Source organism: Eutrigla gurnardus (genome assembly GCF_963514095.1).
Source record: "Eutrigla gurnardus genome assembly, chromosome: 6".
Lineage (NCBI taxonomy): Eukaryota > Metazoa > Chordata > Actinopteri > Perciformes > Triglidae > Eutrigla > Eutrigla gurnardus.
The window spans coordinates 25,831,103-25,843,372 of record NC_139920.1 but is presented as its reverse complement, the minus strand read 5'-3'; the positions used below and the strand labels follow the sequence as shown (position 1 = coordinate 25,843,372).

The 12,270-nt window shown below is 44.6% G+C and overlaps 1 protein-coding gene across 1 annotated transcript in view; it reads right to left on the bottom strand.

Annotated features, from left to right (window-relative positions):
• Nucleotides 1-12,270, bottom strand: part of p3h2 (prolyl 3-hydroxylase 2) — a 49,003-nt gene extending 36,733 nt beyond the window's left edge. The window contains exon 1 of the mRNA XM_084011236.1: nt 11,683-12,270. Coding sequence (XP_083867362.1) covers nt 11,683-12,114 — 432 coding nt within the window. The 5' untranslated portion in view covers nt 12,115-12,270. The remainder of the gene's footprint in view (nt 1-11,682) is intronic.

Here is a 12,270-nt window from a genome sequence, read left to right as displayed (position 1 = left end):
AAGAATAAGTGACATACTGCCAGTAGTAAAAACCGATGCAAATTCACTTCAGAGAAACTCCACTATGGAATTCTAATAACCCCGCAACAAGACTTTCCCACTCCCACAGTGTATGACAAAGAATAGTCGTTTACTGTCCAACATCCACATGATGTCATGAAGCAACGCCACAATGACTCTACTGTAGGGAAAGTCATACGAGTCCCAATCTGAGTCCATACATCTATTATGGGGTCTCTTGGGGAATTAACCGCTCATTTCCTCACAATGACACAGTCTCCGAGATTCAGCGTTCTGCCCAAGACCATGTCAGGATTCCTCTTTGATGAAGAGATGCTGGGAACCACTAAAACCACGGAGCTGCAAGTCTCTCATTGGTTCTGTTTGTATCCCCGCCGCTGCCTAGAAACCAGCCCACAAGGTGAGCTCCTGCACCGGCTTCAATCCATTAGTTAGCCTTTTTTTTCCTGTGAGGAAGTCGTTCATAAAAGAATGGCGGATGCGTTTCACGACGTCTTAATAAGACGTGGTTCAGTTTGTGTGAACTGCAGTTAAAATGAGGAATTTGCTTAATTACAACACGCAGTTTATGATTTTTTTTTTCTCCCTAGCTGCGCCAGGGCAAAACCTCACATCCTCGCAAACATACGCCGTAAACACGAGATATTCTTAGAACGTAAGACCTATAATTAACTAAAGCCACTTTGCGAACCATGCGCAGCCTCATATAGACCATTAAGAGTTTGGGGTTCGCCCGGAAAGCAACATGAAAGGAAAATAGCGGAGTCATGTGGATTTTCTAATGCGTCAGGACCTTCGGCTCTATAACCACTCCAAGGTAAGATGTACAGTTGGCGCTGAGGAGGCCGACTAAAGTTTCTCAGCTCGTCTGTATTGAAGAGAGGAAGCCAGCGCTATGTGCTGCACAGCACCGTTACACAATAGCGAAATCGTTTAAGTGGGAGACGTAACGGCAGATGTTGCCTGCCGCATTGCGTTTTGGAGTCGGTGCCAATAAACATAATCAACTGTTCCATCATCAGTGTGGAATGCAGTAGCATACATGCTTTATTATTATTACAAGACAGTTATGGGACTCTGTCAAATAGAGTTTGTAATGCAGTCCTTTCGTAAACTTGGCCAGAGTTAATATAAATAACTCGGTATCAATGGTTTACTCGGAGAAGCATCCATGCAATAAACACGGTGTTGTCTGCAAAGAATAGCATCACATCACCATGAACTGATATGAGTGTCGAATCAGTTTGTATCTTACGATAATGTTCATAATAAACATGAGATAAGTTGGTGGCCAAGTCAATATCAGCACAGATTCAAGTCCGAAACTCAAGGGTGAAAGTCGTGTGTGATCAAGTCAGTTGTTACGTGAGTGGAATCTGCAGAAGCTAGTCCATGTTGAGCATCGTTGATGGATGGGACAGCAACATGTGGCCCCGTTGCCCTCGCAGCACGTGCTGCACAGCATCGGCCCGATGGCAGCACTCAGTCTTGGACGGCCGTCCAGAGGACTCACATTCTGTGAATACCTTCATGAATTTTCCTGCAAATTAAGAAGCCCATCGAGCCCATTTTACTGGCCATGTCTATAAATCCATAGCAGACACAAATAAAAGAGGGAAATCCTGGTTCCATTAAAATTCCTATAAGCCAGAGTTGCCGCCAAAAGAAAAGACACAGCTGCCCTTGTTTAAATTGCATTTATATTCAAATATATTTTCTCTTTTTCCGCCTTCTCCTGACAGTAACCAAATATTTGTTGTGTTCCCCTACCTTGACTGTCCTCAGCCTCGGTCATTATAGGAGTGGAAGCTTTTGACACACAGGACGCATCATACAATTACCGGATGAATAATTTGATAAAATTGTGTTAAATATTAATATAAGAGTATCATTCAGGCTAATAAGAACCAGAAACATAACAAATGTAAGTAAGGACCGAGTCAAAAGGAATTACCTTCCTTTCTGTTTTTGCAGAACCGTGAAGTATTTTTCCCATTCCTTTCTTTCTGAAGGCCTCTTTCATGAACAGTGACGTCCACCACAACTAAAACAACACAACTTGAGCAAACAGGAACCAGGGGATGGGACAAAACAGCTTTGAGGACCAAAAACGATAAATTATTGTCAACATGCCACACCATTATACAAAGCAGACATATTCACGATGACACTGGATACCCTCTGCATGAATACAAAGCAGCCTCTTAACTTCCTACAAGTCTCTTTTCTCAGGAACCAAACGGGTCTCTGGCCCGTTACAGGATTTTTCCCTGTATTCCTCCGCCTCAACAAGTTGAACGATCGCTTCTGGACATTCGAGGAGGTCGATGCCTTTCCCTCTGTATCGAGTTGATGCGGTCACGGGGGTTATAACTGAAGTGGCAACGCGGAGGTTGTTTTCTCTCAAAATCTGGAGCCAAAGAAGTTCACATTCTTTGCGGGGGCTCACCCACTGGGTGACATCACAGTCCGCCGAACACAAACTGTACTTCCAAATCTTCACTTAAATGACTCATTATTATTAAATTGGCGAAAAAGGGGCTGAACATAAACACTAGCCTCAAGCAGAAGCCAACAGTAAAACACGGCTGTAAAATAAATTGCAACTTGGGCACGTAGCGTTAGCTGACGGCAGTCTCCGGGGGATTCCAACAGGCCTTGCGTAGTTTAGGATGGGCCTTTATGAGTAAATCATTTTACATCATGCAGAATGCCTCAAGGTGTGTTTGTTACTTTAAGAAATGTTTACAGAGGGAGAAACCACATAGTAGACATAAAACTATGAATTTTCCTGTCAATAACAGTTGTTTTAAAGTTAACTTGAAGTTTTCTTTTCTATGAATTGACAGGATGATGATGATAGCAATGTTACAAATTTACAGACTATAATCTATATTTTCAGTACTAGCAATGGATCACATGACTACTTGGACGTGAAACGCGTCGCTTGCCCACTGAGACTTCATGAGTGATAACAACTTTAGCTTTTATCGTGGCTTTCGGCTCATCGCTTTGCTTACTCATCTCGTAGCATCGGTTCCAGAAAATCTACTTCCTGCTTAGCCTCAAACAGGAGACAGATTGGTGATTATCTGGTGGACATAGCATCACAACTTTTATAGCACCAAATCATAAAACCGAGCAAAGAATTTAACAATTGAACAATTTGCATCAACGGGACAGGCCCGTGTCCCATCCACTAACATGGACTTTATGACCTTCACTGCAGCCACCACTCAAGATGTGATCAAGATGTTGAGTCATCCATCTTTATGTACAGTGTATTTGTTTAAGCGTGCAAGCTAATAATCAGAATTTTTGTTAAGATAATACGTTGTCACGGTCCTGCTTGGAGCAGATGGGCACTAACCCCGTTAGACAAAGGATTAATTTGTTTTGAAATCTTTTATTCTCCTTCTTCGATCCAAAGAGCTGTCAGTGATTTCCAGTCCCGAGGAACTCCTCACTTCTTCTTGTCCTTTTAATCAGTTCAGCTTATCTTCAAAGCTCGCTGTAAGAGCCAGCAGGAGATGATGCAGAACTGACCTCACTTTAACTCTTTGCAGATGATATACTCCTGCTGCCGTGGAAAGTCCTAACTTTACAGCGGCGGTTCTTTAGGAACGTTTGGCTCTCATGAGGGAAGATCAACACTTACATAATCTTTGTGTTATCCTGTTTAATCGCCACCTCTGGCAGCCATGAGATATGACCCATCCAGATGTTGTGAGTCCAAAATGCCTTTAAGCGTTCTTATCATTTTTCCTCCAAGTATTTGTAATGATAATGGAAAAAAAAGCAAAGAGTCAGGTTTAGGCTATAAAGCAGCTCTGTTAAATCGAGGTCAGCATGTTAAGAGAAGTCTTTCAAACAGCCGATGGATAAAAACTGAGACCAGCAGTGTGTTGATAGCCATGACCTCATTTTCTCATTACCTGAGCCATTCAGAAGGACCTCTTATTGGCTAAATATGACATAAGTGCAATCCAAGCAAACAAAAACTCCCAAGTGAACATTTCACCCTCGACTTCACACGCTAATCTTGCCACACTACTTTCATAACGTACAGTCTTCGGCTTCCATGTGCCCAACGCTGTTTAGAACTGATATTAGCTGCAAATCACAGAGATCTGAACCAGATGTGGAGAAGCTGCTGCGAGGTCAGTGTCGGCCAGGGGTCAGGTCAACGTGGGAGCATGAAAACCACTCTCTCCCTCTCCTCTAAATAGCTGTAATACTGCCTGTTTCTCTGCAGGGTAAAAGCCTCTTGGGGAGAGAAGCTGAGATCTAACGACACAGATAAGGAGGTCACAGAGCGGCAGGGGATAATAGTTGGAAATCCTGGCGTTATGCACCGCTAAGATGAATTATTCTTTGGCACTCGTAGGTAGGAAGGGGAGGGGGGGTGCAAATTGGAAATAGTCCCTGCTGTCAAACTAAACTTTGTGATGTGTAGCGTGTGGTGGATTCAGCTCTAATGTTGTCTTTTCATGGTGTGAAATAAAGACATCTGACTGGAACATTTCTTATATAACGCAGGAGGTGGCTGAAGTGTAATCTCAGGACTGATATCTACTACTTGGAACATCCTCGACCAAAGGATTAGTGGACTAACACTCATACAATTTTTGTCGGCTAATCATTTTTGTTGATTTAATCGACAGATCTGTGAAGCTGAGTCTTAAAAAAAGAACCTTAGAGAAAGTCAGGAAAGGCCAAAAAGAGTAAAGACCTTTAGATCGATGACCGAGGGGGCATTCCTCTACATATCTTAGTTTCTCTCACACACTAAAACAGACACAAACAGTGACACAAGCACACATTTACTACACGGTCGCCGTGGGACCGTCGGCCTGCAGGCTGACGACAGCGGAGAGCGCCTGCATAAACAATCAACACTTCTAATTGAATTTTACAGGAAACAGCTGTGGGGTCAAAAAGGCAAACAAACTGCCCTAAAAAGATGAATGATTTTCACTTCTTCGGAATACTGGAGGATTTGGCACAGGATCAGTCATTTTTACATTTTCCCCAAATTAGAATGACAATCTTGCTCTGTGTAAAGAAGACGGGGTGAATATGATTTACAATGCAGTTTTATGAACATCAGTATCGTATCATGTGGGTTTCACCCCCCTATTTGTTTAATCACATTGTGTACATTCAAGCTGTTGGGAAAAAAATCGACTTTAACTTAAAATTAAGCATCTTTCCCCCCGTGTTGTCCATGTCAGATTTCTTATTCTGCACCCTTCACCCGTTTAGTGGTTTCTGCTGAAGACAGAAGCAACCTGAGACGTTAGAACAACTTATAGCTCACGGATGTGTGGAACAAGCTGCGAGGTGAATACAGGATACCTCAGAAAACTAAAGTGGACTAAAAAGGTTGCTTTAGAAATGTGCCAACAGTCTGGTCAAGGCCAAACAAGTGCTTAGTCACACTCAGAATAGGCTACTGGCTTCATGTGAACAACTGTCTTGTATTTTAACAGCTAGATTTACAGTGTATGACACACCCATGGGTCTATGAATAAGTCAGCCACTAAGATCATTATATTTTCTTTCTAATATAAATTTAAAAAGCTTCATTCTCTCTGATGCAACCATGGAAGGGTTTACAGCAAACTCTTTGTCTGAAGCGGAACAACCATGAAACCGTCCAAAGCTGTGTTTGTCTCGGAAACTCAGCAAATGTCTACTTTTTACCGTCACACATGAAATATTTTCAGCCTTTTTCAGGATATTTTGGGGAAAAGAAGGTGATGGTGTCTGCAGTGTAAAAGATAACATGACAGATGGAGAAGTGGCTTCTCTGCTCCTGCAGCAGCCAACACATAGCTTCAAGTCACTAGTGAAGCTGAACAGATGCCTGGCAAACTCTGCTTTTTCCATCCCAGCCCTGATTTCTCCACTCAGACGAGCCGGGAGTCATTGGCCAGACTGATAATCACCAAACACGAAGATTAACACACACACACACACACACACACCCTTCAGAACTCCACACACTCACATCTACTGTATGTCCATCTAAATGCTCAACTCCAGCTAGTTGGACCAAGACAAGTGATATTCGGATCCTCCATAAATTTGAGAATAGACTGGTCAGAATGCCGTCGTCGTGACAAATATTTCCATTAGTCAAAGGTTTGGCACTGGAATCAAAGGCGTTCCGATCCACCCCCACGTCTGGCCCCAGTGCTTGACAAAGTCCTCCCCCGGACCCAAGTCCCTTCTCCCTTCCACAACCTGCCCCCCGTCTGGTCTCGGCTCTCGGACCACCGCAGTGTCCCATTAGCAGCCTCCTGCCTCCTCCGCCTCCTCCTTTCCTGCAGCCGTCTAATTGTTAATCAGGGCGAGAACAATATTGGTGTGTTACGCCACAGCATGCGCCCACATTCCTGTCCAGTCATGCAGAAGGCTTTTGGCACATCCAAGTGCCACAATGTCTGGCCGTCTGGGCAAAGCACAGCGCTGCACGCTAGGTCAGGGGGGCCTGTGGAGAAGCCTGTTGGCAGGGCAGGTGTGTGCAGGGAAGACGGTGATGGTGATCGCTTGTATTTATTCAACCGGTAACCAGCGCCGCTCCTCATCACAAAGCCCTCTCCATTATCAATATGACTCATTTTCTTGGAAATTGAGAAGACGTGAAAGAACTTGAAACGATGTCGGTCTTGGCGTTTGAGTGGCCAGCAAGTAGAATCAGAATACTGTCTGTACACCACAATCACATGCATCAGAGCACTTACATGGGTTCTATTAGTTTTTATGTCAGTAACAGAATGGTGAAATAAACGGGTCCTTCTTGAACAATTGTCCTTTCACGTCAATAAGTGTTAGTTTCGCCTATTAGCTTTGTAGAAAGTTTAAGACACATTGATGGATAATCAAACAGTACTTTAAAGGAATAGTTCAACATGTATTCACTTCAGAGTGATACGACTCTGGTGTCTTTTCTGTAAATATAGATGCGGACATTGAACTAAGCACAAAGCCTGGAAACAGTTATGATGGCTCTTTAATGTAATATAATCCACCTGCCAGCAACTTTTAAGATGAATATTTAAAAACACTGATTATTGATTAAATCTGTACAAAACAATGTGTAAAAAACAATGTTGTGAGTCTGAGGTTGCCATGCAACCAGTCGACCCTCCAGGTCCCAAAATTAATTCAAACACTTTTCAACTTTTTTGGTTAATTTTCGACTCTTCTTGTCCCTGATGTTGAGCAACTTTTTGTCTCACAAATTTGAGTCACCGTCTTCCTTTTCCTTTGGGCGAGCAGATGTTTTTCTGTTTTTCAACCTCATCTTCTCCTGCACTAATTCTTGTCTTGCTCCCAGTCAGTTTGCAAATAACTGCTAAACGACTGTGCCGACACATCAAACATAGAAATTGGACTTGGCAGCGAACAACGTGCCTGGCCCTGGGCAAATGGCAGCGTTACAGTTTTCTTTATCCAATCCAAAGATGGAGCTCCAAAACTCTTCAACCCCCTTATCATCAGCTGCAGCTGACAATAACATCATCTGTTCTCATCGAGTGCAAAAACACACAGACAGTTTACCCCGATGCTGCCGAGCGTTTGGCTAATTCTGTCAATTCCTCACAATAAGCTGGAAAAGGAACATAAAAGCAAGAACGCAGCATTACCAGCCCCTCATCACAACCGAGCCAGCAGACTTCGTCTCACCATGTGGGCCATCTAAGGCCACCTCAGGGGGCGACTGTGCTTGAGCCACCCACTGCTCTGTTGTAATCGAATCATCCGAGTCACAGTGGATTCATGAATGGGTCGGACTTGACAGAGAAAAATTCCAACATCTGCATGCTTCAGAGGCCGCCCTGAACCTACTGCCAACTCCTAACATCGTGCTGGGAGAGACGGGGAAGTTCTCAAAACAAAAATCACCATGGGATAGTTGGCGAGATGCGTGTCCCAAATTCTCCAAGACTTCTCCTTCGGGGCCCGTGCAATTAGAAGAAATGACTTGTGGGTGTGAAATTATAGTCATCATACATTTTGCAACTTCCGGCATGGAGCTTGTAAATGCTTGTCCCTCTGCGTTTGCACTGGTGGCTCCAAATGTCTCGTTCTGGCTCCTCAATATCTAGATGGGTCGTATGCAGAGGACACATAGAGATTAAAAGGTGCTATATTCTCTATTTCCCCAACATGACGACGGCTGGGCCGGCCGCTTGCAGCTAGCAGTGCTGCAGCACTAACAGCAACGACGCCAAAAGTGCTGACATATGTATTAACAGTGTTTACCTGACGGGGAACAGAAGTGCAGAGCGGCTCACATGCACAAACATGCACTAATGTGTGTCAATATCTGTGCAGAATAGTTGTCATACCCAAGCCATGAATTACATTTTGGCAAAGAGGGTAATGTTGGGGATGTTTGTAGCTTGTGTGATGGTTTTACATAAAAGTGTCATGTAATTTAAGATGAGAAGAAGTTTGAGATTAAGAAGCTTTATGGTTGTTAAAATGATCTCATCTCATTCTGTTGTTCCAGCTCTTCATTGAAATTAAAACGATGTCTACATGGAGTAAAATATCCAAACCTATCATTTTAAAGTTGTCAATCAAATGAAAATCTGCTAGATGCCTTCTTTCATTCACTCACATATTTGGTGTCTTTTTGAAACCTGAGAAATTATAATAAAGTTCTGTTGCTTGAAGAGTGTTTAACTGTAGAGCAGGAGTTTGTAAGGACTGGCCAACTAAGGGGTGTGGGGCTGAAGAGCTTATGCCGATGCACTGCCTTGTGTAAACCTGGGGCTCATAATTCTTAACTGAGGAAAAAATACACAGATTCTTAGGATATGTGAGTTTAAACAGGTTTTCTCTAGGATTTATGTCCCATTGCACCTAAATGGAACAGAAAAGTGTTAGAAAATGAGAAGAAAGAAAAAAGGGAAAATGCAAATTATCTTGATTGCAAGAGTGCAACAGATTTGTTCCTGGATATTTGCATTATGATTTTATCTTTTCACGTCTCCATTCTCAAAAATAAACATCGATAACTTCACAACCTTTTTTTAAGGTTACTCCTTGGAAGAGCAGCGCTGTGATTCCGATGGGATTAACGATGGAGGGAGTGGAGATACGATCTCTCCTTGCCCCTGAGGGGAGTCCGGGCCCTCTGATCCCTCCGCAGCTGGGCAACTGTACAGCGAGAGGCTGCGGCCCGGAGCCAAAGATCACTGGAGGCCATCGGAGTCCAGCCCAATGGCAAGCTACAGAAGTCTCCCTTTAATACCCGCCCAAAGGTGGCGTGTCTCTCCTTTTTTTAGCAAAGCAAACAGGCCACAACAGGAAAATAAAATATTTGCCAGGCTAAATGATGGGCGAGCTGGGGACATACGCAGCAGCCCGGCTGAGGAGAACAGTTGGTGACTGTGGAGCCTCTTCTAAAAGGCCCAATGGCAGCATTGTGCCAGAGGCTGTCAGGAGGAGGGTGTGTGACGCTGGAATGCACAGGAATGTTATTTATTTTTGCAAACACCACCAAGTACCCCCTTACTAACACACGTGAGGGTGCCTTCACACACACACACACACAGAAGATTCCGATGCATATACACTGACTGGTCTGATGTGCTCTGATTGGGCCTGGCCAATGGGAAAGCCGGCAGCCCGGCCTCTCCTTACCTGTGGTAAGAACAACATCAGAGCTCTCAGCCTTGATGTGCTGCCATGCACTCAGTTCATAAAGACGTCAGCACAACCGGGAGACACAGCGGAGGCCCGAGATTAAGATCTGCTCAAACAGAACTTTGGCTTCTGCTTTGTTGTGAGAGGAGGGGCAATAAAAAAACAACTCAATGTGCCAATTCTTCTCCAGACGACATGAGAAATCATAATTGTTTTTTTTTTTTTTGCAAAAGATGAATTTTAGAGCTGGGCGAGGATCTGCGTGCAAAAGCTCGTGTCTAGACAGGAGCGTGCACTTTTTTTACGAGGAGGATCGCATCACCTCTTCAGCCTTTTGTCTGCCGATTCAGAAAGAATAAAAATGGAGAAAGCATTTGCTCAGCAGACAGTAACACGGCGGGTAAACTTCCCACCAGTGGTGGAGGCTGTGTGTCATCGGCCGGGCATTTAGAGCTGGTCTGAGTTCAGCGACAGCGGAAGTCAACTGGTTCTCAGGTTCACGTGAGGGGAAGGTACAAGCTTCCAGACTGGGTTAACCTGTCACTTAAATGAAGGTCTAAAAACACATAGTCACTGCTGTATGGAGTGTCCTGAAGTTGACCCCGACTGTGCTGTTGAGGGACGGATGCAGAAAGACAATTTCCTTTGCAGGAATAATCGTATCATTGTTGCAAATCACACATCGTATTATACGATCACACGATGAATGAAGTGGTTTTTAAAGCTCGAGTTCCACTCTTTTCATCTCCCGGTCCAAAATAATAGTCAGCATGAAAAAAAGGAGGCTGACACATGATACTACAAATACAAACCTGATGGCAAAAACACATCACTTGCTCCTCAGGGGACAAATGTGGCACACAAGAGTCTGAATCAGCAAATGACACTTTGTTCCCAGCTCTCCTGTTTTATCTCTCTGTTCCCACGCCTGGCGTTCAGCATCGTCCCCGGCCACTCAATTGACCTCATGGGAACCGTTGCTCTGGAAATTTGGACGAAGGCAGAGTGAGTGACCGAGATTTGTAAATAAAAATGCGCAGAGATGGAGAAATTGTGGCACATGTTGCAAAAATCACACCGAATCCATCGTCTGACTGCATGTTTAAGCAGATTTTTTGTATCCGTCATCTCACAAGCGTGCCGATAGCACCGTGGACGTGGGGTGAAGCGGAGAAAAGAGAAGAGAAAAAGCTGCCAAAAAAGAGGAAAAATCCACAAACATTTGCTCAAAGATAACAAGACACACAGAGAAGCCATAAAAACTAAAGCGCGGCCGAGGCAAGTGCACAGACATCTGTAGAGTCGACCTGCTGTGATCGGGCTTGATCTCTGCAACGACGTAACATCAACAACGGCGTTGTCTTTGACATGTGTGCACCTCACACTGTTGCACTTTACTGCTGTCAGGAGAGAAGCTTTAGGTCGACGTTATCAGCAGGCCACTATTATATATCACTATGAGGCATATGTATGTGCATATATGGCAAAAATTATGTATTATGTCTATTGTACAATTGTTATTGCTTAAGTTTGTACATGTTTTTGGTCTATATGTTTGTTTTTTATTATTTATCTGCAGAAAATGCAATTTCAGTTAGAAGGACGGCTCAACACGTTTAACCTCTCAGCTTTGAAATCAAATGTAAATGTAATTGTTCTACTGTAGAACCTCCTGCTGAATAGTAGTCAGATTACACAGCAATCCTCTTCTAGTTTGCTTTATGTGATATTATTGGCAAATATTTTGCATTAAAAAAACCTTAAATATTCAATATTGGAACCTGAAGGGAAAAAAAGTTTTGTAAAGAAGACATACTAGGCCTGCAGCTTCGTATTAGTGAGGTTCAGTTGTAACAAATACTGAATTGTACTGGAGCCCCATGAGCAACAGTGGTTTCTACTTGTGTGACCTTTCATCACTGCATCACGTTGCTGGGCAGCAGCAACAGCTGATGAAGAATACTGACCCCCCCTGCTTGCATGCAGACCCCCTACCTTCTGATAAGCCAGTTGGAGGTAGTTGTAGGGGATCCTCCGGTGGAAGTCCTGCACTACATCCTCGCTGACTTTGTGCAAAGACTGAGTGCCAATCTTGTCCTCGATGCACGCGTTCATACACGCCGCCCTGCGCAGCACCACGTCCGGGAAGCGCAGGTCCGAGAACGTCTGGTCGAAGGGATGCTGGTCCTGGCACCTCAGCCGGCACCGGACTTTGGTGCGCCGGACCTCTCTGTAGCTGCTGAGCGCTCCCTCCATGAAGCGCACCACACCGGCGTAGTCGCCGCTGTAGAAAGCCCGCACCGCATCGTCGTACAGGAGGTCGTACGGCTCCAGGACGGCGGCGGCGGCGGCGGGGGAGGATGACGACGAGGCGACGGCGAGCAGGACGACGGAGAAGATAACAGCCGGGGAAAAGTTCCCATCCATCCTCTGCTTCGGGTTCGGACCGGCGCGGAGCGGACCGTCGGGCGCAGCTAGGACCGGCGCAGACTCGTATTAGAGTCCATTTAGAAACAGGGAGAGGGGGAGCTGCTCGCGGAGATACTCGGGGCGGCTCCGGACCAGGGCGGAAATAATGTTGCT